General features: G+C 42.3%; 1 protein-coding gene across 2 annotated transcripts; it reads left to right on the forward strand.

The window, feature by feature from the left end:
• The first annotated feature begins 6,696 nt into the window (after positions 1–6,696).
• PIN4 (peptidylprolyl cis/trans isomerase, NIMA-interacting 4) lies at positions 6,697–27,316 on the forward strand. Of its 2 annotated transcripts, XM_080653891.1 has the most exons (5): positions 6,697–6,805; positions 9,351–9,424; positions 26,453–26,572; positions 26,945–27,013; positions 27,211–27,316. In XM_080653891.1, the coding sequence occupies exons 1-5, from the start codon at positions 6,763–6,765 to the stop codon at positions 27,289–27,291; spliced, it is 387 nt and encodes a 128-aa protein (XP_080510017.1). In that variant the 5' UTR covers positions 6,697–6,762; the 3' UTR covers positions 27,292–27,316. The 2 variants fall into 2 exon arrangements, with proteins under 2 accessions (XP_080510017.1, XP_080510016.1); XM_080653890.1 differs by lacking the exon at positions 27,211–27,316 and having other exon boundaries at positions 26,945–27,134.
• The last annotated feature ends 406 nt before the right edge of the window (positions 27,317–27,722 follow it).

Raw genomic sequence — 27,722 nt, forward strand, 5'->3', positions numbered from 1 at the left:
CCTGCAACCTAGGCATGTACCCTGACTGGGAATCAAACCCTGACCTCCGAAATGGAATATCACAAGAAATCCACACACAAAATAAACAACCTCCTAGAATTAATAAATGAGTTCAGTGAGATCACAGGATATAAGATCAACATACAGAACTCAATTTTATTTCTAAATATTAGCAATGAACATGTGAAATCCAAAATTAAAACTACAATATCTCTCACAATCACTCAAATAAAACACACAGGTACAAATCTGGGGGAAAAAATATGTTCAGGACTTGTATGCTGAAACTACAAAACACTGATGAAAGAAATCAAAGATCTGACTACATGGGGAGACGTACTGTGTTCATGAATTGGAGTAGTCAACAAAGTAAGGATATCAATTTCCCCCAAAATGTTTTATAGGTTTAACACCATTCTTATCAAAAGTTAGCATCATTTTTTATAGATACAGAGAATATTATTCTAAAATGTGTATGGAAAGATAAAAAGAACTAAGATAGCTAAAAATACATTTTTGGAAAAAACTAAATGGAAAAATAATCACTCTACCCAATTTTAAAACTTAGTATGTAGCTATAATAATTGTGTGATATTGGCGAAGGGAAAGACACACAGATCAGTGGAAGAGAACACTGAATCCAGAACAGACTCAGACAAGTACAGCCAACTGATTTTTTTAAAAACTCATCCTTTTTCTAGTGTATAACTCAGTGAGGTTTTTTAAAATGGTTTTATTGATTTTTTAGAAAGAGAAGAAGAGGGATTGAGAGATTGAAACATCGATGAGAGAGAAACATCATCGATTGGCTACCCTTTGTAAGCCCCCCTCAGGGGATTGAGCCTGAAAACCAGGCATGTGCCCTGACCAGGAATCGAGCTGGTGATCTCTTGGTTCCTAGATCAAAGCTCAACTGCTGAGCTACACTGGCTGGACCATCCATCTGATTTTTTTAAAGTGCAAAAGCAATTTAATGAAGGATATATTTTTCAACAAATGATGTTGGAGAAATTGGACTTTTATAGGCAAAAAAAATGAACTCGATCTAAACCTCACATCTTATACAAAACTATCTCAAATGGATCACCAATTTAAGTTTAAAATAAAGCTTTTAGAAGAAAATATAGGAGAAAAATCTCTGGAATGTTGGACTTAGTTCTTACTATGCCACCATAAGCATAAACCATAAAAAAAATAAGGACTTTTGCTCTGCAAAAAAAAAATAAATAAATAAAAAATAAAAATAAAAAAACCCAAACTTTATAAGAGGAGAACACAAAGTACTCATATCTAGAATATATAAAGAGCTAAAAGTCAACAGTTTAAAAATCTAATCAGTAACTGGGCAAAAGACATGACATTTTACTGAAGAGGATATACAGAGAGCAAATTAACCCATGAAAAGATGTTCAACATCATTAGCCATTAGAGAAATGCAAATTAAAAATCACAATAAGGTATCAGTACACATCTAAAAATGGCAAAAATAAAAAATTGTGATAACACAAAATGCTATTGATTAGAGTGAGAAACTGGATCACCCTTGCATTGCTGGTAGGAATGCAAAATGGTACAGTCACTCTGGAAAAGAGTATGGCAGTTTCTTACAAAAATAAACATACACTTTTACTATACAACTCAGAAATTACACTCTTGGAAATAATCCTAGATAAATGAAAACTTGTATACACACAAAAACCTTTACACAACACTTACAGCCACTTTTTTTGTCATAATCCAAAACTGGAAACAACCTAAATGTTTTTAAATGAGTGAATGGTTGAATAAACTGTGGTGCATCTAAGGCATGAAATACTACTCAAAATCATACAGATGTTACATATAAGCCTAGAGTGCTTTGAGAGTGCCAAGGAGTGCCTAGCCCAGCCTGAGAGAAGGCAAAGAAGAGGGTTAGGGAAGGCTTCCTGAAGGAAGTAGCACCTGAGCTTGGTTTTGAAAAGTAAACAGGAGTTAGCTAGATCAAAAATAGGAGGTGGGGGGAGCATTTCAGGTAGAGAGAACAGCGTGTGCAAAGGCATGAAGTTTGAAGAGAGCACGCTACATTTGAGGACCTGTAAATGATAATTCAACATGGTTGGAACCCATTGGGGACTAGCAAGAGATGAGCCTGTAGATATCAGCAGAATAGACCTAGGGCCTCCAGGCTAAGGAGCCTCTCAACATCGGATAGCCACTGAAGGGTCTTAATTGGAGAAGAGAGCACCAAATCTGTTTCTGAGAGCTCTCTGTCAGATTCTGGGTACGGTAGTTTGGAGGGTGGTGAGACAGGCGACTGAGAGATCAATGTGGAGGCTGTTGCAATGTTCCAGAGAATGTGCAAAAGGTTGTGGCAGCGGGAAGAGAGTGGAGAACAAGCACAAGAAATGTTTGGTGAATCCTAGTAAAATGGTCATTGTTCATCGTAAAATGATGAGAGGCAGGGGAGAAGATTTGTTTAGAAGGCAGAATCCATTGGACATGGAGACCAGTTCCTGAAGGTGAGAACACAGAAGACCTCTTCCCCACTGTCCTCTCTCTGCCTAGGTAACAATGCTGTGCCCACTGTCCCCCACCTACTCCATGTTCCTTCTCCTTGCCTTAGTGTTTCTGGGCTTGGGAGATTTGGCAGAGTAGGCAGAGGTGATCACCTTCCAGATTACTCAGAACCAACACAATGGCACATAAAGCAGGGGCGCATTTATTTCTGTCCAATGGTGGCAGCGTAGCTTGGCCTTGGCATCTCTTGGACAGTGTCCCCTGTGAGGCCTCTGGCCCCTGGGAAGCTGACTTGGAGAACATGCACCCAGAACAAAGGGAACTGGGTGTTCTTGGATTTTATTTAGAGGGTGGCAAAGCATTCCATTATGCAGAGAGTACCAGCTTGGAAGTCAGAAAGACCTGAGTTCAGAGCCCAACCCTACCACCATCCTAGGATGTGAAACCTTGAAGAAATAAATTTCTTAACTTCTTTGAGCTTGTTTCTTCAGCTCTAACATGGCAATGGCAATTCTCTGTAATAAAACTTGTGAAAACTAAGAGATCATGAAGCTCCAGGCTCATGCTACATATGCCATTTCTGTTGCTTGTTTTCCATTGTCTCACATGAACACTGCCTTCAACAAAATCCACCTCACTAGATACTGAAATATTAGTGTCCTCCAGAAACTGTAGCTTTTTTGCTTAAACACTACTAGATAAACATAGACTCTTCTCTGGAGTCCTTTTTTAAAACCAGTTGCTCAAAACTTCATTATCTCATGCCAGGCACGTTACAACAGCATGAAGAGGGACAGAAAGTTCTTCAGCCACTGACTGGGCTTAGGAGACACATCTATCCCATCAGCAATATACCCGCATCCATTTGCCATAATGGGTGCTTACTTTTGCATGTGGAAGATCTCATCCACAGTGTACTGATTTTTCCTGGTTTCAGTTTCCAAATGTGACCTTTTTCTACCCTTGTCCCCAGAGTCTGGGGCCCAGAGCTCCCCACGCATTGATCACCTCTGAATGGGATCAATTAGATCTCTGTTTTGTCTCTTCAAGCTCCCCGTTCAGAGTAAACTCTACTGGGATCTCCAATAGAAAAGAAACTGCAGCCTTTGGTTGTGGAGCAGAGTGGGCAGGACAGTGAGTCTGGGTCAAGGTTTGTGAACCTCTGACCTGGGAAGAGAGCTGCCAGCTGCCCTTCCTGCTTCTCCTTGTTTAAGAAATGAATAGAAGAATCAGTCTGAGGAGATAATTAATAGAAAATACAACTGGGCCCTGGCTGGCTTGGCTCAGTGGCTAGAGCATTGGACTGTGGACTGGAGAGTCCCGGGTTCGATTCTGGTCACATGCACGGGTTGCAGGCTCAATCCCCAGTGGGGGGCGTGCAGGAGGCAGCCAATCAATGATACTCTCTCATCATTGATGTTTCTTTCTTTTTTAAAAAAATTGATTTTTTTACAGAGAGGAAGGGAGAGGAATAAAGAGTCAGAAACATCGATGGGAGAAAAACATTGACCAGCTGCCTCCCGCACACCTCCCACTGGGGATGTGCCCGCAACCAAGGTACATGCCCTTGACTGGAACCGAACCTGGGTCCCCTCAGTCCACAGGCCAATGCTCTATCCACTGAGCCAAACTGGTTAGGGCTCATCATTGATGTTTCTATCTCTCTCTCCCTCTCCTTTCCTCTCTGAAATCAATAAAAATATTAAAAAAAAAGAAAAAAGAAAATACAACTGGCAGCCATTCCTGGCTCTGATTCATTGTGCATACTCCTGCAGTCGTTACCATGGTTTCAAGGCTGAAGTTTTCTCCTCTCTGCCCCCTGCCTGTTCTTCTGTTCACTCTGCTCCACAGACTCCTCCACAGTCGGCCTCCACAGACTGGTTCAGACTTAACCCTATATAGAAACTAGCTTTTTTGTTGTTTGTTTTACAAATAATGTTTATTGCCTTTTTCTTGGGGAAAAAACCATGCCAGTTGACATAAACATAATGTAAACAGAAAAAAATGAAAAATAGTCATCAACTCATATTCCAGAACTAACACTTAAGATTTTATTATATTTCCCTCCCCATTTTTTTATGATGAATACTACATAGTTGAGCTGGAACATGATTTTGTATCTGTCTTTGAAGTGCTTTTAACCCTGAAACCCCCAGCAGAAGTGTACCTATCCTTTACTCCTTTGAGCTACGGGCCTTTAGGCACTGCTTTGGGCAAATTCAGCCACTTGCACAGGCTTGCTTATTGCTGTTGTTGCTGTATCTGCTGAAATGCACAGAGCTCTCACAATTGTTCCATGTACTAAGCATTTGCCTGGCACATCAACCATTGAACACTGGGTTCTTCACTGGGATCTGAACTCTGCTTCGTTCCCACTCTAAGACTGCCATTACCAGTGGTTGCAGGAAAGGCTGTTCCCTATGAAAACCCAGAAGTAAAGGTGCTTCGGGGCTCCGAATGAGCTGATGAACATGTCATTATCAAAGCCCACTCCACATCTCCCAGCTGGACTTGGCAAGTTAGTACATGGGGCCTGTGGTATCCTCCTCAGAAGTGGGGGAGCAATGACCCCTTCTATGCCGAGTGTGCTTCCCAATCTGAAACAAAGTGTGCCCAAGATGTGCTGTGTCCAGAAATCACAGCAGCACAGCATGAGAACATTGCTTTTTATGTATAAGTTGGAGGTGGGCATGATCTCAGAAATACCTGACCCACAGGTCTAAGCATAAAGCATCCCAAGTCCAACAAGGCTGTCTGCAAAAACTGAACTCTGAGCTGAACCACCTATAGGTTCTAGCTGGCAGTGGGAGCTGGCACAGCCATCTTGCAGAATGGAGGAAAAGCTCTAACCTTATATATGGGGGTTGTGGTTAAGGGGAGAAAGTGTGGGGACACAAATTCAAAACTCATTTATCTTAAGCTCTATGAACTAGTGATTGTTTTATGTGTTTTATAAATATGAACTTATTTCTCTTAACACCCAGTAAATAGGTACTATTATCATGAACTCCATTTTACAGATGATGAAACTGAGCCAGAGAGGTGCAGTAACTTCAAGGTCACAGAGCTAGTAGCCAGATGGTGCAGCAGGGATTTAAAGCAAGAATCCAGGCTTTTAACTACTATATTATGCTGCACCATTATAGTAATTTTGGAAAATACACAACTACCTGTGCTAGCACCACTGGTCACATTTTACTGAGTAGCCTTCCTGTCCTTTAATGCATATATTATATGGCACACTATATACTTTTTCCCTTAGATTGACTTTTATATTTTAAACATTCTGCTCAAGAAATACACCTTCAACAAAGCACAAGACATTACATCAACAGTTCCAAATTCATTTTACAGACTTTATGCAATAAAAAGCCAAAAGCAGGTGAACTTAAGACTTGTCTAGCAATCGATGATTTAATAGTTGAAATTAGTTAATTTGATTTGCTCACATGACTAAGGTGTCTTTTTTTCTTTCAATAAGGATACACTATATACTTTAAAAAGAGAAATATTCTACAGCTTGGTCTGTATTCTTAAGGCCATTTCCCATGTCTGTATTGTAAATGGCAAATATCCTTTACTGTGGTTGAAACATTATTTATTTAAGCAATGCCCTACTGAGGGACATTGAGACTGCTTTCAGTATTTCTCCATGACAGAGTTCTGCAGGAGGCAGAGAGGGTGATAGCCTTTTTTGAAAACTACCTTTTGAACCCAATCAGCTACAGCTGCAAAATAAAATTTAAAACCTCAGGGGAGGCAGGACTTGTGTATACGAGGGGGCAGGAGGAGGGAGCAGCCACGGAGACTTTTCCTGCTTTCTCTTTGTCTGGAGGCCACAAGGGATTGGTTAGAGCCGGCCCCTAGGAACTGCAGAGGCCCAAGGCTTCCACTACGCACGCGTGGTGGGGGGAGGTAGGGGGAGCGGGGAAGCAGGGGAGCTGGCACAAATAAGGGCGTGAGAAAGAAGGAACGTAAAGCGCAGAGGCGGGGCTTCCTGCCTCGCTCTAACTGTGACCTGTTCCCCCGCGCCCCCCCCCTCGGCCAGCCCAAGCTTCTTATTGGTCAGGAATCTTCAGCCCCATTGGTTCCAGAGCCAAAGGACTGTGTCTGCCCCAAGATATGCCTGCTCCCGGAGCCGCAGTAAAAAACGGTCAGTTGTGATGCCGCTTTCAGGCATTTGTTTAGGACAGGCCCGTAGGACCTGAAGGGGCTTTGTGGGGCAACCAGTACAGTTGAGAGTTCAATCAACATCAAGTTTCCTAGATGCCTCCCAAAGGAAAAAGCGGTTCTGGAAAGGGTGGAAAAGGTAGAGCGGACAAAGCAACCAGGGAGAATAGGGTTAGGTGGGAAGCGAGGGGAGGGAGCTGACGGGAGACTCCCGGGGCCTGAGACGGACGCAGCGGGTGGTCAGTGACTGACCTGGAGGTGATTAGAGACAATCAGTGTGGACTTCTCTGGAAAGCTTTAATTTAAACAGCAAGGAAATTAGATGGTAGATAGAAGAGGACAAAGGACTAAGAGAAAGTTTTGTTTGGGGAAAACTTGGAAATGAGGCTGATGTGAAGGATCTAGTTGAATTAGAGAGGCAAAGGTACCGAGGAGTGAGATTTAAGAAAAAAACGGGGTCCAGGAAAGAGGAGCAGTTGAGCTTTGAAGAGGAGAAGGGACACCTGATGCTTGAGGTCACAAAAAAAGCGATGGGGGTGAGGGTGGTTGTAAAAATTGGGGCCAGAGAGGGGGAAGGGGTCGAGTTTGTAAGAGATCATACTTAATGCCTCAATTTCTTAGTAAAGTGGACGGCAAGGGTAAGTTTTAAGACTGAGGGGCAAGGACTGAGTAGAGATCTTGAGAGGTAAAAGTTTGGAATGGTCACAGAAGGTGATGGGAGAGGGAATGAAATACTAATAAAAAGGATTGCCCTGAGGGCCGAAAGCCTAAGATTGAAGGCTATGAATTTGTAGAGGACACATTCTACACAGTCATAATTTACCTAGTACCGAGCAACAGGCACAATAGGATTGAAAAGAGGTGTAGCCTTGAGCCGAGGTTGAGGTTTTGTTGGACAACGATAATAAAAGGCTAGCAACACAAGAGAATTAAGGGTGCTAGTGGGAAGGGATCAAGTTCAGATCGTGGTATCCAGACTGGGAAGGGAAGAAGTCTGATAGTGCAGGGGAACATAGCTGGATAAAGGAACTGGAAGTGGGAGTGGTTTCTGTGAAGACGAAGAGTCAGTGTTGTGGGAATGAGGCATGAGAAAGCTAGAATTGGAAGTTGTAGCCAGAGACTGAACTACTAGTTCTGAGTGGCACAGTTTCATCCTGACCTCTGGGAACAGGTGGCCTGGAGTAGAAGACATGAGCATTCGGGAGGGAGGTCCAGAGTGTGAGGTTAGGTTGTTGGGTGATTCCTCAGTGTAGATGGTGAGATCATCTAAGATGACGGCAGGAATGAGAGTGGAAAGGAAGCCTGAAGCTGCTGCCAAAGTCCTCAGTCAATCAAAGGGAGGGAGATGGCAGTCAGAAGATGACAGCATCCAATGGGGGAGAGGATGGGATAACTGGAAGGCATCATTGCTCAACAGTGAATATACAGCAAACCCACTTAAGAGTTTGATGTAATAAAACTCCTTTGACAGTAATATGTTCTTAGGCATTTAGTGGTCAGAACAGTATTTTGGGTTCTCAGTTTAGTTGAAATTTTTTGAACAACTCTTGTGTGCCAGGCACTCTGCTAGACATTGGAGAAACGAGTAAGATGGAGTCTCCTGATTAAAATATTTCAAGGGCTCCCTGTTACTTCTAGGATAAATTCCAAGTTTCTTAATGGGGCCTAAAGGCCCTCATGCCCTAACCCTCAGCCACTTCCCCTGGGCTCATCTCACAGCATTCCCATCTTAGATTTGGCTTTATCCATAGTTTCCAACATACCATGCAATTTTTCCACTTTGGAGTATCCCCTCACCCTTGTTCTTTTACCTTGTCAGTGCCTATACATCCAGGAAACCTCCCCTGACTGACTAAAATGTCCCGCTGTGCTTCCACAGCCCCCTGTCCATAGATCATAGATCATCTTCTGAAATGATCTGTTTACATATCTGAGGGCAAATGAGCTCCCTGAAGGAAGGTACTGTGGCTTGTTCATCTTTGTTTTCCCAGTGCCTGGAACTTAGTAGTTACTTAGGAAATGTTTATTTAACTGAACATTTAATCCAGCAATAGTTCTCAGGAATATGAGGCTCTAACATAAGTATGCTGCCATCAACATAGAAGTTGACATTGTAGTAAAATGATATACTAGTAAAATGTAAGTTTCTGCCAGTGGTTCTTAATCTGAATACTGATAACTTTTCTTAGGAAGCTATCAAGTAGGCAATGTAGTAGACTCTGGGAATTGGGACATAAATGTATTACTTAGCCAAATATGGGTAGTGGGAAATATTATCTTTAAAATATATTCTTGGGTATTTTACATATTGGAATTATGAGTACTCAAATACATAGTTGCAGTTCTTATTGAAAATCTTACAAGAGCTCAGGGGTTTGCACTTAGAAGGCAGGATTTCAAATTGGGTCCAGAGAATCTGGACCAGGCTTCTGGCACTCTCATTCAACCATTAGCATCCTCACCTGTGTATCTATTTTTCAGTGAAGGGTTTACATAGGGCACACATTTCCTGTTTTAAGAGAGGTGAGTCACAAATGAATTTAGCTTGATGTAGTTAAAGTGTCTGGCAGAGTTCCCTTTTGAAGCTTGGTGCTATGACAGAAGCATCAACTCCTGATGGGTTGGACCTTTCTGTAAATATCAAGGTGCAGTTTAAATGAGTACCTGTTATCTCTTCTCTAAAGGAGGAGCAGCATCTGGGAGTGATAGTTCTGACAAGAAGTCTCAGGGTCCCAAAGGTGGTGGCAATGCAGTAAAGGTGAGTTACTGGTTCCTTTTCCCATGTTAAATATGAATAACATAAGTACATGTGTTATTTTGGTGCACATAAAAGGAAAAGAGAGTTTGCTTAACTCATTCTAAGAGACTAGCCTTATAAAATCAAGATAACACAAAATTGGAAACTATAGACCAATCTCACTTATGAAAAGTAATTCCTTTTAAAATATTTTTCAAATGCTTTCTCAGACATCCAGAATTTCTTCATACTTTAGTATTGTTTCTTAAATGTATTAAGTTAGATCTTACCAGTAAGTGAATGAATTAATTCTTAGGATAAAATATCTTATACAACCAAAAGCTTAGGTAAATAGGCAGAGGCACAGGTTTCACTAGATAGCCACCCTGCTGGTGAGCTAAAAGCCAGGACCCTGACCATGAAAATGGGGGTGGGAGACAATCGCAAATAATTACTTGAAGAGCTTGACCAAGTCTCAGAGGAGTGTCTGCCCTGGTAAAATATAATCTGCAAACAAAACTATACTACTTAGTTCTGTTTAACAGGCCATTTTCCATGTTTCAGTCAGGATATGGGATCCCATACTTTGAATCATTCATTCAATAAGGATTTAGTGACATCTGGCCTATGCCAAGCAGTGTACTAAGTTCTGGGTATTAAAAAACAAACAGCTCAGCTGGTGTGGCTCAGTTGGTTGAGTGTCATCCCATGCACCAGGAGGTCACAGGTTCGATTCCTGGTCAGGGCATATGTTCAGGTTGTGGGCTCAATCCACAGTAAGGGGCATGCAGGAGGCAGCCCATCAATGTTTCTCATTGATATTTCTCTCTCTCTCCCTGTCCCTTTCTTTCTCTGAAATCAATAAAAACATATTTTTTAAAAAACAGATAAGAGATTGTTTCTGTTATCCCAGTCTAGTTGGGAGCAGTTAGGCAAAGAAATAAATTTTATCACTGTATGATTAGTGAAATTATATCATATAAAGTCAACCATACACATGCAACCAGAGAGAGAGAGAGAGCAGGGGGCAGGGAGAAATAATATAAATAGTGAGGGCCATTCTTCCCACTTTTCTAGAGGGGATAAGATGGGAGACATGAATCTGCTTTTCTGTAGTTGACCTCCATTTTTGCATGGACTTCCAACTCATGAAGTGGCATTTGGTATCCAAAGATAAGTTTTCATAAAACATGGCCTCCTAAATACAAACCAGCCAGTTCAATTAGGTGATCAGCTGAAGAAGTGGCCATTGTTATAAAACAGGTAGGGAGACAAGTTATGTTGGGCTTAAGGAGGGCTGGCATATTGGTCTCCAGGAGTATGGCATTTTCATAAGGGATGTTGTAGGGTGATTTGTGCTATGTGTAGTTCTTATCTTACATGCAGACTTTTACAAGCACCTAACCTAAGGGACTGCTCCACTGCATATGGTGTCAAAGAGGCATCTTGCCCTTTCTGAACAAAAGTAAGTTCATTGGGACTCTACATGAACTATATGGAAAGGAGTGGCATGGAAAATCTGTTAGGGTTAAGCTTTTTCTTTTGCGATAATTTTAGATTCACATTCAATTGTAAGAAATTATACATGTGCTGCTTACCCAGTTTCCTCCAATGGGTAGGTATCTTACAAAACTCTAGTACAATAGCACAACCAGGAGATGGACATTGATACGGTGATGATACAGAGCCTTTTTTTTTTTAGTAGTTTTATTTATTTTTACTATTTTCTAATTCTTCATTGTTGAAAGTATTACATATGTCCCCTTTTTTGCCCATTGTACTCTCCCAACCCCCACCCCCAGCACTGTACTTTACCCCTCCCTATTGTCTGGGTCCATTTGTTATACGTCCATGCGTACAAGTTCTTTGGTTGATCTCTAAACCACTCCCCTACCCATCCTCCCTACCTTCCCTCTGAGGTTTGAAGGTCTGTTCGATGCTTCTGTGTCTCTGGATCTTTTTTTGTTCATCAGTTTATGTTGTTCATTATATTCCACAAATGAGTGAGATCATATGATACTTATCTTTCTATGACTGGCTTATTTCACTTAGCATAATGCTCTCCAGGTCTATCTATGCTGTTGCAAATAGTAAGAGTTATTTCTTTTTTACAGCAGCATAGTATTCCATTGTGTAGATATACCACATTTTTTAATCCACTCATCTGCTGCGCACTTAGGTTGTTTCTAAATCTTAGCTATTGTAAATTGTGCTGCTATGAACATCCATCTTATATAAAAACTGCTGTTTGAAATTTTAACCCTGCTATTTTGGCTTCTGTAAACAATTGCTTGCTTAAATAATAAGGAAAATAAGACTACTCCCATTCCAGAGAGGCCGTGGACTATGCCCCAGACAGAGTTGTCAGTGCTGACACCAGGCCAGGCCTTGAGATATGGTCTCATGGCCCCTTCCAAGCACGTAGACCTTCTTTCCCAGAAGGCCCGGAAGTCTCATTCCAAATTTAGGAGACAAAAGAGCTAGGAAAAGTATAAGTAGAAAAGGTTTCCTCCATGTGGGGGGGCCCAGAATTTGAAAGGCACATTTTTCTCTGGCCCTGCCCTTAATAAAATGTAACTCCCTTTCTCTAAGCATGGCTTGGTTTTTTTCCAGACTTCTGTAACATGAACATAGGGGTGCATATGTTCTTTCTGATTGGTGTTTCTGATTTCTTGGGTTATATTCCTAGAAGTGGGATTATTGGGTCAAATGGGAGTTCCATTTTTAATTTTTTGAGGAAGCTCCATACTGTTTTCCACAGGGGCTGCACCAGTCTGCAATCCCACCAGCAGTGTTCCCTTTTCTCTACATCCTTGCCAGCACTTGTCATTTGTTGATGGTAGCCATTTTGACAGGTGTGAGGTGGTACCTCATTGTCATTTTGATTTGCATCTCTAGAATGATTAGTGACTTAGCATTTTTTCATATACCTCTTGGCCTTCTGTATGTCCACTTTAGAAGTGTCTATTTAGATCCTTTGCCCATTTTTTCATTGGATTGTTTATCTCCCTTTTGTTAAGTTGCATGAGTTCTCTATATATTTTGAGATTAAACCCTTATCAGAGATAACAATGGCAAATATGTTCTCCCATGCAGTGGGCTTTCTTGTTGTTTTATTGATGATTTCTTTAGCTGTATAAAAGCTTTTTATTTTGATGTAGTCCCATTTGTTTATTTTCTCTTTAGTTTCCATTGCCCTAGGAGCGGTATTGGTGAAGAAATTGCTTCGGGCCAAAACCGGTTTGGCTCAGTGGATAGAATGTCGGCCTGCGGACTGAAGGGTCCCGGGTTCGATTCCGGTCAAGGGCATGTACATTAGTTGTGGGCACATCCCCAGTGGGAGGTGTGCAGGAGGCAGCTGATCGATGTTTCTCTCTCATCGATGTTTCTAGCTCTCTATCCCTCTTCCTTCCTCTCTGTAAAATATCAATAAAATATATTTTTTTTAAAAAAAGAGTGCTGAGATTATTTAAAAAAAAAAAGAAAGAAAGAAAGAAAGAAAGAAATTGCTTCGGCATATGTCGGAGATTTTGCTGCCTATGGAGTATTCTAAAATTTTTATGGTTTCCTGTCTTACATTTAAGTCCTTTATCTATTTTTGTGTATCGTGTAAGTTGGTGGTCTAGTTTCATTTTTTTGCATGTATTTGTCCAACTTTCCCAGCACCATTTATTGAAGAGACTCTTTTGACTTCATTGTATGCTCTTGCCTCCTTTGTCAAATATTAATTGACCGTATTGGTGTGGGTCAATTTCTGGTGTCTCTATTCTGATCCATTGGTCTATATGTCTATTCTTGTGCCAGTACCAGGCTGTTTTGAGAACAGTGGCTTTGTAATACAGCTTGATATCTGGTATTGTGATCCCTCCAACTCTGTTCTTCTTTCTCAGGATTGCTGCGGCTATTTGGGGTCTTGTTTTATTCCATATAAATTTTTGGAGAGTTTATTCTACATCTGTGAAATATGCCATTCTTATTTTAATGGGGATTGCATTGAGTCTATTGATTGCTTTGGGTAGTATGGACATTTTAATGATGTTGATTCTACCAATCCATGAACATGGTATATTCTTCCACTTGTTTATATATTTCTCTATCTCTTTTCTCAATATCCTGTAGTTTTCTGAGTACAGGTCTTTTACCTCCTTAGTTAAGCTTATTCCTAGGTATCTTATTTTTTTTGGTGCGATGGTAAATGGGATTGTTTTTTTAGTCTCTCTTTCTGTAAGTTCACTATTGGTGTATAGAAATGCTTTAGACTTCTTTGTGTTAATTTTGTATCCTGCTACATTGCCAAATTCATTTATTAAATGTAGTAGTTTTTTATGGAATCTTTAGGGTTTTCTATGCACAATATCATGCGAATAATGACAGTTTTACTTCTTTTCCATTTGGATACCTTTTATTTTCTCTTCTTGTCTGTTCACTATGGCTAACACTTCCAGTACTATGTTGAACAGGAGTGGTGAGAGTGGGCATCCCTGTCTTGTTCCTTTCTTAGGGGAAATGGTTTTAGTATTTGCCCACTGAGTATGATGTTGGGTGTAGGTTTGTCATATAAGGCTTTTATTATGTTGATTTTATGATACCTCTATTTCCATTTGGCTGAGAGTTTTTAATCAAAAAAGGGTGTTGGATTTTGTCAAGTGGTTTTTCTGCATCAATTGCTATGATTGTATGATTTTTGTCTTTCAATTTGTTTATGTGATGTATTACATTTATTGATTTGAGGATATTGTAACAGGCTTGCATTCCCGGAATAAATCCCACTTGGTCATGGTGTATGATCTTTTTAATGTATTGCTGGATGCAATTTGTTAATATTTTGTTGAGGATTTTAGCATCTATGTTCATCAGGGATATTGGCCTGTAATTCTCTTTCTTTGTCGTGTCTTTATCTGGTTTTGGAATTTTGGTAATGCTGGCTTCATAGAAAGAGCTTGAAAGTGTTCCTCCCTCTTGAATTTTTTGGAATAGTCTGATGAGGATAGACTTTAGTTCTTCTTTGAATGTTTGTTAATACTCCCCTGTGAAGCCATCCAGACCAGGGCTTTTGTTTGCTGGAAGTTAATTACTGCTTCCATTTCATCAGTAGTTATCAGCCTATTCAGGTTTTCTAATTCTTCTTGATTGAGTTTTAGATGATTGTATTTTTCTAAGACTATGCCCATTTCATCTAGGTTGTCTAGTTTGTTCGAATAGAGTTGTTTGTATTTCTGTGGGGTTGGTTGTTACTTCACCTCTTTCATTTCTGATTTTGTTTATTTGGGTCCTCTCTCTTTGCTTCTTGGTGAGCCTAGCTAGAGGTTCATCAATCTTTTTTATCCTTCCAAAGAACCAGTTCTTGGTTCTATTGACTTTTGTATTTTTTTGTTGTTGTTGTCTCTATGGCATTTATATCCTTTTTTATCATTATTATTTCTCCCTTATGCTTACTCTGGGCTTTTATTGTTGTTCTCTTTCTAATTCTTTAAGTTGTAGGGTTAGATAACTTATTTCCAGTTTTTCTTGTGGGTTTTGTTTTTGTTTTTGTGTTTTTTGGTTTTTTTTTAGGTAGGCCTATAGTGCTATGAACTTTCCTCTCAGGGTTGCTTTCACTGTGTGCCATAGATTTTGGATTGTTGTGTTTTCATTGTCCTTTGTTTCCAGGATGTTTTTTATTTCTTCTTTGACCTCTTATAACCCAATCATTGTTTAATAGCATGCTATTTAGTCTCCATATGTTTGATTGTTTTTTATTGTAATTGATTTCTAATTTTATGCCATTTGATTTGATAAGATGCTTGATATTATTTCAGTCTTCTTGAATTTGTAGAGACTTAGTCTGTGTCCTTATATGTGGTCTGTCTTTGAAAATGTTCCATGTGCAATTGAGAAGGATGTATATTCTGTAGCTTTGGGGTGAAATGTTCTGAAGATGTCAATTAGTTCCATCTGATCTAGTGAGTCATTTTGAATTTCTGTTTCTTTGCTAATTTTTTTGTATAGAAGATTTATGCAGTGATGTCAATGGGGTATTAAAGTCCCTTACTATGATTGTATTGCTGTCAACCTCTCCCTTGATATCTTCCAGAAGGTTTTTTATGTATTTGGGTGCTCCTGTATTGGGTACATGTATGTTTACTGGATTTATATCCTGTTGTTTTATCGATCCCTTTAGTAATATGAAGTGGCCTTACTTATCTCTTGTTATGGCCATTACTTTGAGGTCTATTTTGACAGAGATATGTATTGCTACCCCAGCTTTTTTTTTCATTTCCATTTGCTTGATTTTCCCATCCCTTCACTTTCAATCTGTGTGAGTCCCTTGTTCTGAAGTGGATCTCTTGTAGACAGCATATATATGGGTCATGTTTTCTTATCCATTCAGCCACCCTATGTGTCTTGATTGGAGCATATAATCCATTTATGTTTAAGGTTATTATAAACAGGTATTTGTTGCCATTTTTATTCTTTATGTTTGTGTTTCTTCTTCTCTTTCTATTCCTTCTTCTTACACCAGCCCCCTTAGGATTTCTTGCATTGCTGGTTTGGTGGTAATAAACTCCCTTGGCCTGTTTTTTGTCTGTGAAGCTCATGATTTCACCTTCAATTTTGACTGATAGCCATTCTGGATAGAGTATTCTTGGATTCAGCCCTTTGTTTTTCATTACTTTGTATATTTCATTCCATTCCCTTCTGGCCTGATGTGTTTCTGTTGAGAAATCATTTGATAGTGTAATGGGAGATCCCTTGTAGATAACTTTCTGTCTCTCTCTTGCAGCTCTTAAGATTCTTTCTTTGTCGTTAACATTTGCCATTGTAATTACAACATGTCTTGGTGTGGGTCTTTTGGGGTTCATCTTGTTTCAGACTCTTTGTGCTTATGTGACTCCCCCCGCCCCAAGTCAGAGTTTTCTCTCATTATTTCTTCAAATAGGTTTTCTATTCCTTGCTCAGCTTCTACTCCTTATGTACCCCTATTATGCATATGTTACTTCATGTCATGTTGTCCCAAAGCTCCCTTAAATTCTCCTCCAGCTTTTTACATTTTTTTTCCAATTGCTATTAAAATTGGTGTTTTCTCTACCCTGTCTTCTAAATGGCTGATTCAGTCCTCAGCTTCTTCTAGTCTATTGTTGAAATCTTCCAGGGTGTTTTCTTCCCCCCCTCAGGCAAAACATGTGAGAATAATGGCGCGATGAGTATGAGAGGGGAACAAGGAGGGATTCTAGGGCAATAGGAATATTCTGTATCCTGATACAGTGGTCACATGGGTGTACAGATACACGAAACACTGAATCAGAGACATGCTCTCTACAGCTGTACCAAATGATTGATCTCAGGTAAAGCACATGAGGTTCTTTTTTTTTTTAATATATTTTATTGATTTTTTACAGAGAGGAAGAGAGAGGGATAGAGAGTTAGAAACATCGATGAGAGAGACATCGATCAGCTGCCTCCTGCACGCCCCCCACTGGGGATGTGCTCGCAACCCAGGTACATGCCCTTGACCGGAATCGAACCTGGGACCCTTCAGTCCGCAGGCCGACGCTCTATCCACTGAGCCAAACCGGTTAGAGCAGCACATGAGGTTCTTACAGGGTGTTCTTTATTGCAGATATGTCATTCTTCATTTCCTCTTGATTCTTATACATGTTGGTGATTACTTTTACTCTGAATTCTTTCACTGACAAATTGCTTGTCTCCATTTCATTTAGTTCCCTTTCTGGCAATTGCTCCTTTTCTTGCCTTTGGGGATTGTTTTTTTGCCTCTCCATTTTTGCTGTCCCTTTGTGTTTGTTTCTATGTAATGTGAGTTGCTGACAGTTTCTGGCCCTGGGAAACCTGCTTGTGGTCCAAGAGGTTGAAGCCCTTAGCAGTCCAATGATCCAGGACTCCTTAGCACAGAGGCTGGGTCTGCCTTGAGTCTCACACCTTTATTGTCTCTGACATGCATATTACTGCGTGGCTCCAGCATCCATGGCCAGATGGTGCCTTAGGACCCTCTGGCTTGCCCCATCAGCTGGGTGCTTGGCGTGGCACCAGGCTGGGTGTCTCCAGCTCACACTATCAGTGTGGTCCTTAGGGCTGGGCAGGGCACTGGGCCAGGTGTCCCGGCTCATACCTTTGGCACAATCCTTGGGGCTGGGTAGGATGCCGGGCCAGGGGTCCTCAGCTCACACTGCCAGCATGGTCACTGTGGATGTCTGGGAGCCGGCAAAGTAGGGTGCCACTTACTACAGGAGCGTGGCAGTGGTCCCTTGTGAGTTATGGTTGGTGAGCAGCTTCCTGCTCAGTTTCGGGGTGGTATCCAAGTGCAGTCTAGGTGTTGCTGTGGCTGCGCTACTGGTCTCCACTGCTCCCACCTTCAAGATGGTGTGGGCTCTGTGCCTAAGCCGTACTCAGCCTGGGAGTGCCTGTGACAGTAGCTGGGAGAGCCTGATCCACAAGTCCCTAATTCTCCTGTGAGATCTAACTATCCCTTACTCACCCCCACACACACCACATACGTCCACACACTACCCTCTCACTCCATTACACTCTCTCCCTCACTGCCGTCCTGCTGGCTGCCATTTTGGGATCTCCTACAAAGCCTTTTTGTGATCTCGGGGATTCCTCCTGTTGCCCTTTTATAACTACACCTTCCTCCCTCCTACCCCTACCTCTGCCTCCTCCTTTAACCCCTAGGAGCATGTAATGTGATTTCCATTTCTGAATTTTATCATTTCAAAAATATTATATGAATGGCATGATAAAATTTGGGGATTGGCTTTTTTCACTCAGAATAATTTTCTGAAGATTGTATTCCAGTTGTGTGTCTCAATAGTCTGCTCCTTTGTTTTGCAGAATAGTGTTCCATGGAATGAAAGTGCCTTAGTATGTTTAACTGTTCACCTGCTGGAGGACACTTGGGTTGTGACCAGTGTTTTTTAAGGCCCTAGCAGGGGAGGCACTTGGAACCCTCCAGGCTTTTAGTGTCTAGGCTCCTTCCACGTCCTGCCATTCTGTTTAGACCCCACTCCGAAGCCCCTGTCACTAGACTGTCCAGATTCTGAAACCCACCTGCTGACCAGAGCTTCCCTCTTTCCTTTCACTTCCTGTCTCCCCCAATCCTGACCTCTTCTCCTCACACGGACCCCCAGGCCCTCTGGCACCCTTGTTCTCCCCCATTTCTCCCAGGCTTTGTGTCTGTTCTTCAAGCCCCCTATGTCCTGTAACCTGGAGATTAGATCAAAGGTTTGACCATTGGATTGAGGAGCCCCAACTTTTTTTTTCCTTTTTGTTATCCTATGAATCCACCTGCAAAACTACATCTCAGGATCAATCCAGTGGTCTACTTTCTTTACAATTAAAGTCAGAACTGCTGGACCCTACTGGAGAATCCCATGGCCTTGGGTGTTTGGTCCACTACTTCCTGGTCTCTAACCTCACCTAAGGCCCTCAGTACTGCTCAGCAGCCCTTTGCCACTCACCTCAAGCCATTAATACCTTGCTCTAGTGCTTCTCACCCCTAGTGTACATCAAATTGAACTGGAGAGCTTCTAAAACTACCAATGCCTAGCATAGGATCCCACCCCAGACCAGGTGCCTTAGAATCTCTGGGGGGTGGGGCCTAGACTGTGATATTGTTTTTTAGAAGCTCTGGGGGTGATTCTGCTGTTCTGGCAGGGTTGGGAAACACTGATCCAGTCTCACAGGGTTAGTGTGAGGATTTTATGCGATAATGAACAGAAAGCACTTAGCATAGCCCGGCCGGCGTGGCTCAGTAGTTGAGTGTTGACCTATGAACCAGGCGGTCTATTCCAGGTCACGGCACATGCCAGGTTGCAGGCTTGATCCCCAGTGTAGGGTATGCAAGAGGCAGCTGATCAATGATTCTCTCTCATCATTGATGTTTCTATCTCTCTCCCTCTCCCTTCCTCTCTGAAATCAATAAAAATATATATTAAATAATAATAATAAAGCACTTAGCATAGTACTTAGCAAATATTAGGGACTCAGTAATTTTTATTTATTCTTCTTCCTGTAGTTATTTTATTTTTATTTAGTTTTTTTATAAATCTCTATTGTTGAAAGTATTACATATTTCCCCATTTTCCCCGCATTGACCACCTCCAGCCTGCTCCTGCCTCCCCACCCCTGCCCCAGGCCTTCACCACCCTATTGTCTGTGTCCATAGGTTATGCCAGGGGTGGGCAAACTTTTTGACTCAAGGGCCACAATGGGTTCTTAAACTGGACCGGAGGGCTGGAACAAAAGCATGGATAGAGTGTTTGTTTGAACTAATATAAATTCAAAGTAAACATCATTACATAAAAGGGTACGGTCTTTTTTTTTTATTTCAATAGTTTTATTCATTTCAAACATTTTTACAAGAAGAATGTAAACACTAATTATTATAATTTGAAACTTCAAAAAATGGAGGAATCATAGCACAATAACATACCTTATATTGAAGATGGCAAAGGCAAAATAAAATTGCCTAACAAAGGAAAGGTACAAAAGCCTTTCAAATTAAACTTAAATATAATAAAATAATTTAAAACTAAAACAAATAGAAAAGAACAAAATGTGTAAACAGTAAATTAAATATTTTCTTTAGTGCAACTTCCAAATTATGCCCGGGACGTAGATGTAGATGGCAATGTAGACTGGGTTGAAAGGTTTTTGGTCTTTAAAACATCAACTTCAGTGGGAACAGTGTTGTTGGTCTCCTTTTTAGCTAATGCTCTGATACTGTGCTCTCCAGGGGCGTGTCTCCCTACATCACCACGATAAAGTGTCTACGCATTCCCAGGGTGATGTCGGGGGACGCGTCTGCGGGCATTACAAGGAGCCTCTGGAAGATTGAGAGGTTGTTTCTTCTACTGAATGGGCGGACTCAGAAGAAGGAGCTGCGGCCGTGTTTCCCGACGTTGCCATGTTAACACTGCTGCAGGTGAAGGAGCGGAGGGAAGAGCAAGAGAACCCTCCGCTCTTTCGGCTCCGCGGGCCCGATAGAACAGCCGAATGGGCCGGATCCAGCCCGCGGGCCGTAGTTTGCCCACGGCTGGGTTATGCATATATGCATACAAGGTCTTTGGTTGATTACTTCCCACCCATCCATCCTCTCCTGCTTTCCCTCTGAGATTCCTCACTCTGTTCCATGCTTCCATGTCTCTGGATCCACTCCATTCACCAGTTTATTTTGTTAATTAGATTCCACATATGAGTGAAATACTTGCCTTTTTTTTCAAATATATTTTATTCATTTTTTTATAGAGAGAAAGGGAGAGGGATAGAGAGTTAGAAACATCGATGAGCGAGAAACATTGATAAGCTACCTCCTGCACACCCCCTATTGGGGATGTGCCCGCAACCAAGGTACATGCCCTTGACCGGAATCGAACCTGGGACCTTTCAGTCTGCAAGCCGACGCTCTATCCACTGAGCCAAACCGGTCAGGGCGATACTTGCCTTTTTTTGACTGACTTATTTCACTTAGCATGATACTCTCCAGGTCTCTCCATGCTTTCCCAAAGGGTAAGAGATTCTTCTTTTTTACTGCTATATAGTATTCCATGGTATAAATGTACCACAGCTTTTTTATCCACTCATCTTCTGATGGGCACTTGGGCTGTTTCCAGATCTTAGCTACTGTAAATTGTGCTGCTATGAACATAGGGGTGCATACATTCTTTCTGATTGCTATTTCAGGTTTCTTAGGATATATTCCTACAAGTGGGATCCCTGTGTCAAATGGCAATTCCATATTTAAGTTTTTGAGGAAACTCCATACTGTTTTCAATAATGGCTGCACCAGTCTGCATTCCCACTTGCAGTATACTAGGGTTCCCTTTTCTCCATATCCTCGCCAGCTCTTGTCATTTGTTGATGATAGCCATTCTGACAGGTGTGAGGTGATAGCTCATTGTCATTTTAATTTGCATCTCTCTAATTATCAGTGACTTTGAGTATTTTTTCATGTCTCTTGGCCATCTGCATGTCCACTTTGGAGAAGTGTCTATTTAGGTCCTTTGCCCATTTTTATTTTTTTAATTTATTTTTTATTTTTTTATTGTTCAAAGTATTACATGTAGTAGTACATATCTCTCCTTTTCCCCCCATTGACCTTCCCCCAGCCTCCACTACCCCCTGTCACATGCCCTCATCCCACCCCCCATGTCTTGTGTCCATTTGTTGTGCTTATATGCATGCATACATGTCCTTTGGGTGATCTCTTCCCCCCCTCCCCAACACTCCCCTGCCTTCCCACTGTAATTTGACAGTTTGCTCAGTGCTTTACTACCTCTGTATATATCTTCTTGTTCATCAGGTTATAATGTTCTTTATTTTCCATAAATGAGATCATGTGGTATTTTTCTTTCAATGCCTGGCTTATTTCACTTTTTAATTGTGTTGTTTGTTTTCCTTTTGTTAAGTTGTATGAGGTCCTTATATATTTTGGATATTAACCCTTTATCAGATGTATCATTGCCAAATATATTCTCCCATACAGTGGACTCTCTTTTTGTTTTATTGATGGTTTCTTTTGCTGTGAAGAAGCTTTTTATTTTGATGTAGTCCCATTTATTTATTTTCTCCTTAATTTCCTTTGCCCTAGGAGATGTATCCATAAGCATATTGTCTGAAATTTTGCTTCCTATGGTTTCTTCTAGGATTTTTATGGTTTTCTGACTTACAAGTCTTTTATCCATTTTGAGTTTATTTTTATGTATGGTGTAAGTTGGTTGTCTAGTTTCATTTTTTTGCAGGGACTCAGTAATTTTTAAATATTGTTATAATTTTCACAAGAAACAGATGGTGAGTCCAGAACTCATTGGCTTTCCAGCCCCCTATCAACAAAATTATCTTCACCTGCATCACTCTGCACTCTCTCCTTCCATTTCTTACTTTGAGGCCACTGGTTTTTCAGATAGTACTCTGAATGCCAGACCTTGCTCTTTCATTTATCTCCACCCACTTTCTTTGCTCTGTCTTCAATCTTTCCCTCTTCACAGCATCTTTCCCTCCATTCTGCAAAGTACACTCAGTGATCTTTAAAATATATATATGTCTGTGACCCTTTTCCTCTGACCAGAGCCCTTTCTCCTTTTGTAACTCAGTTGAGGGAGAACTCTACATGCATTCCCTTCCCATTTCCCATTACCTTCCTCAGTCAGCCTGCTGCAGTCTGGCTTCTGCACATTACCAATCTTCTGAAACTATTTTTGCTAAGGTCATCGATCACTCACTGCTAAACTGATTGTGCTTCTTACCTGACCACTCTGCAGCATTTAACATGTTGACCATTTCCTCTTTGAAACTTTCTCATAACTTGGTTCCTGTTAACACATCTTCCTCTCCCACCCACCTGGACCTTCCTTTTTGTTTTGCTTGTTGAGCTTCTTTTTTTGCTTATTGCTTAAATATTGATATTCTCCAAGGATGTATTTAGCCTAGTCTCCTCCTCATCTCATTCTACTTATCCTCCCTGGGTAACAGCATCACCTTCTGTAGCGTCAGCTACTCCCTCCATGCTGATTGCTCCCAAATTCTCTCTGTAGCTTGGCACTCTTCTGAGATGCAAGTTTTATGCAGTTGCCAGTTGGTTGGTCATACTTGCAAACCCCACAGGTATTCATTATGTCTAATCTGTCAAACTGTACAAATCAGAATATGTATATCCTATCAAATAAAAGAGTAATATGCAAATTAACCGTCACTCCACGACAAAAATGGCGGTGCCCAGTCCTCTCAATGCCCCTGGAGTCCCCCAGTCTCAGGGAGGGCTGCCACTGAGAGCTTGCAGAGTTAGTGGCCTGGCGGAATGCTGCCCAGAGGCCCTCCTGACCCTTTATAAAAAACAAAAACAAATTCACTCGCCACGGCCTGATCCCCTCCCGGCGGCGGCTGCCTGGGGTCTCAGCCCGGCAGGGGCGTGCACCCCCATGATGCGATCCCCCTCCCAGCAGCGGCAGCCTGGGCTGGGGTCTCAGCCCAACAGGGGCGCGCACCTCCACGGCACGATCCCCCTCCCAGTGGCAGCAGCCTGGGTTGGGGTCTCAGCCCGGCAGGGGCGCGCACCCCCATGGCACGATCCCCTCCCAGCGGCGGCAGCCTGGGGTCTCAACCACTGCAGCCAGGCAGATATGGAGGAATCTTAAATGTTTCTTTTTTAAAAATATATATTTTATTGATTTTTTTACAGAGAGGAAGGGAAAGGGATAGAGAGCTAGAAACATCTATGACAGAGAAACATCGATCAACTGCCTCCTGCACACTCCCCACTGGGTATGTGCCCCCAACCAAGGTACATGCCCTTGACCAGAATCGAACCTGTGACCCTTGAGTCTGCAGGCCGATGCTCCATCCACCTAGCCAAAGCAGTTAGGGCTGTCCAATATGTTAAAGAAAAAACCCTATCTCATAAAGAGGGAATATGCAGGGGAGGGCATTTGGGGGTGACCGGGTTGTCAGGGGAGGGCAGATGGGGATGATCGGGCTGGCAGGGGAGCAGTTAGGGGCAATCAGGCAGGCAGGCGAGCAGTTGGGAGCCAGCAGTCCTGGATTGTGAAAGGTATGTCTGATTGTCTGACAGGAATTGGGCCTAAACAGGCAGTTGGACATCCCCCGAGGGGTTCCAGATTGGAGAGGGTGCAGGTTGGGCTGAGGGACACCCCCCCCCCCCAGTGCACAAATTTTGGGCACCGGGCCTCTAGTCTATACTAATAAAAGGGTAATATGCTAATTAGACCGGGAGACCTTCTGGATGTCCTTCCGGACAAAGCCATGGTGGCAGGGCTGAGGCAGAGGAGGTTAGGGGTGATCGGGTCAGGAGGGGAGGGCAGTTGTGGGCGATCAGGCCAGTGGGGGGGGGGCAGTTGGGGGCGAGCAGGCTGGCAGGCAGAGTGGTTAGGGGTGATCAGACAGGTGAGTGGTTAGGAGCCAGCGGTCCCGGATTGCGAGTGATGTCCCCCATGGGGTCCCAGATTGGAGAGGGTGCAGGCTGGGCTGAGGGACAACCCCCCCCCCCCACGTGCACGAGTTTCGTGCACCGGGCCACTAGTTCAAATATAAAATGGCAGGCGGTATCCCCATTCTGTGATCATGAATGTTGTGTGCACCTTCCCAGTAATTGAACCAGAAGATTGCTTTGGGAATGTGGATGCAGAAAAGGTGTGGGGGTGGCAGTCTAGAAGCTGTTTTAGCCAGACCAAGTGAGGTCTAATGAACAGTCCTAGTGTCCAGATCATTTGTCCGTCTCTCCTAGACATTGCTAGACACGTTCTATAGAAGTTTGTCACTCTGAGCCCTGCTTTTTGACACATTCTTTCCTTTGCTGTGTTCCTATCTCCTGTGCAGCTCCTCTAGTCACGAAGCTACTCCTGTGGGTCTAGGATCCCCTTACCCCCAATTTTAGTAGTTGAACCATGAGGACAACCTCGGTTTGCTTGTCTTTAAATTTATAAGGCAGACACCTTTAGCCCCACCCCAGTGTATCACCTACAATATGAAATAACAGATTCTATTTGAATAGGAAATGAGAAATCCTCTAAAACATATCTTGACAAAATCATTTTTAAGGATATATTGATTTCTTTTAAACATGGCTTTAGAGGCCTGGTGCATGAATTTGTGCATGGGTGGGGTCCTGGGGGGTGGGGATGCGATCGGCCCTCCAGGTGGGCAGTGGGACGCCCTTGCCAGCCTGGGATCTGGATCCGTCCCACTGACATTTGCGCCGTTGTTGGGAGCCACCTGGCGCCACTTTCATATCCTTTCTTCCTTGCAGAGTGTCTAGGGAGGGAAAACGGCCACAGTGCCCAAGGGCACTTCCAGGAGGCCATTGGCGCTGTCAGGATCATGCCAGTGGCACTGGTCTGTTGGTGCCTGGCCTGTTCTCCGGAGATTGGACCTGCAGGACTACTGGGGGAGTGAGTGGCTGCAGCTGAGCTGGTGGGCACCAGGATTGGTCGGTCAGCTGAGTGGTGCTCCCACTGTGGGACCACCAGGGGGCAGCTCCTGCATTAAGCTTCTGCCCCCTGGTGGTCAGTGTGTGTCATAGTGACTGGTCATTCAGTCGTAATGGTTGCTTTTTATATATATATATATAGATAGGTCAAATTTGATTACTTCTATGAGGTTGAGTAATAACCAGTTAACTGATATGCGTCCAAAGACGCTTTTATCTCACATCTATAGATGCTTATGGAATACAAAGGGTTAATAGTCAACATAAGATACTTGTTCAAAGTGTTGAATTGTGGGGAGGCTTTATACATTGGGCCTCTTTTGGTAAAAAGTATTTCTTAGTGGTGCCCTGGCTGGTGTGGCTTAGTTGGTTGGAGCCTTGTCCCATACACTGAAGGTTTCAGGTTCGATTCCCAGTCAGGGCACATACCCAGGTATGGTTCAATCCTTGGTCAAGGCGCCTGCAGGAGGAAGCTGGTCGATGTCTCTCTCTCTCTCTCTCTCTCTCTCTCTCTCTCTCTCTCTCTCTCTCTCTCTCTGTGTGTGTGTGTGTCTCTCCCTCCCCACCCTCCCTCTCTTCCTTTCTCTAAAATTAATAAAAAATAATTATTTCCTAGTGGGGGTTTTTCAAATCATCCCCACTCTGATGAAATAATAGCCTTTATTGAATGCTAGCTGCAGTATCTCAATCTTCACAAATCTATGAGGACATGTAAGTACTGTTATTATCTCAGTGCACAAATGGGGAAAACAGTGGTTTAAAGACATGCCTAAGGCCATACAGCAGAGTTGGGATTTGACTCCAGGACCTCAAATCTCAACCATTATTGTGTTTCTTCTTCCTGTTACCACTGAGGTACCTGGTAAAAGATGGGAGCTTCCCACAGCCACGTGCCTGTTTTCCATGTAAATTGAGGTCTCAAGATACTGTCTTGTTATGCAAAATAGGTTTATGGTCATTGCCCCAAGTGGGCAGACTTCTAAGATTTTCCATTGCCATGAACTAATGTGATTTTTTACTAGTGAGGGTAATCCAGACATGACTGCTGTACTGTGAAGAAATGAATTGTTTGCATCTCCAGGTATTATGTGAATATACTTTTTTCCTTGTAGGTCAGACACATTTTGTGTGAAAAACATGGAAAAATCATGGAAGCCTTGGAAAAGTTAAAGTCTGGAATGAGATTCAATGAAGTGGCCACACAATACAGTGAAGATAAAGCCAGGCAAGGGGTATGGTGCTATTATCATTTACAATGATCTTTCCCCCAGCAGTAGGGATTATTGCTATGTTATGCCATTAATTTTAGCCATGTCTTGGTTTAAAGATCTTAAAAACAGAAGTGTCCAACTTGTGGACAGATGAATACAGGTTACCTATATTTAATCTTGGCATGACCAAACTTACACAGCTGACAAATACCCAGCAGCATTGTGAGTGCTTGTATGTTCAGTGCAGGCTGGACCTCTTCCACCCATTTGTCCTTGTCTAGCCTACTTCTTTACAGCCCATATGAATAACTCAGAAACCTTAGCATTCAAGCTACAGTAGAACTGTTCTCTCTTCAGAGCCTCTTGGCATCACATATCTTTTGGGTTTTTCAGGGCGACTTGGGTTGGATGACCAGAGGGTCCATGGTGGGACCATTTCAAGAATCAGCATTTGCATTGCCTGTAAGTGGGCTAGACAAGCCTGTGTTTACAGACCCTCCAGTTAAGACAAAATTTGGATACCATATTATTATGGTTGAAGGCAGAAAATAAAATTGTATGGAACACAATATGTTTTATACATTCTGTTTATTTCTTTAAAAGGTATTGAATAATCCTTGTATTTTATTAACTATGTCATTGTGGGTTTTTAAATACAGAATTGCTGTCAGAGAGGAGGAGGGGACTGGATGAAAGAAGGTGAAGGGATTAGCCAAAGAACATATATGCAGAACCCATAGACACAGACAACAGTGTGGTTCCAGAGGGAATGGGGGTGGGGGCTGTGTGTGGGGGGGCAAATAGGGTGAAAATGAGGACATCTGTAATACTGTCAACAATAAAAATTTTAAAAATCAGGTGCGTAAAGGTTTGTATACACTACAGTAGGTATTCAGTTGGTGGTTCTCAATGATGAGTCAAGCAGACCCTTTTTAACCTGTCATTCCTTTCCTCTCAGAACTAATTTATCTGATTCTCAGTATATGCCATAAGTTAATTTAGAAACCATCTCTAGGGGAGCTAAGTGTCAGCTCACACTATTCACACATTGAATCGGGCCTCAAAATGACAGATTAGGCCCAGCCAGCATGGCTCAGTGGTTGAGCATCAACCTATGAACCAGTAGGTCACGGTTTGATTCCTGGTTGGGGCACATGCCCAGGTTGTGGGC

This window comes from Plecotus auritus (genome assembly GCF_963455305.1).
Source record: "Plecotus auritus genome assembly, chromosome: X".
Classification (NCBI taxonomy): domain Eukaryota; kingdom Metazoa; phylum Chordata; class Mammalia; order Chiroptera; family Vespertilionidae; genus Plecotus; species Plecotus auritus.

Excerpts from the sequence above, each read along its gene's own strand:
- PIN4 (XM_080653890.1), top strand. The coding sequence starts at position 6,763 with ATGCCTCCCAAAGGAAAAAGCGGTTCTGGAAAGGGTGGAAAAG. Across the intron at positions 6,806-9,350 it reads TTCTGGAAAGGGTGGAAAAG|GAGGAGCAGCATCTGGGAGT; the intron begins GTAGAGCGGACA and ends TCTTCTCTAAAG. Across the intron at positions 9,425-26,452 it reads GTGGTGGCAATGCAGTAAAG|GTCAGACACATTTTGTGTGA; the intron begins GTGAGTTACTGG and ends TTTTCCTTGTAG.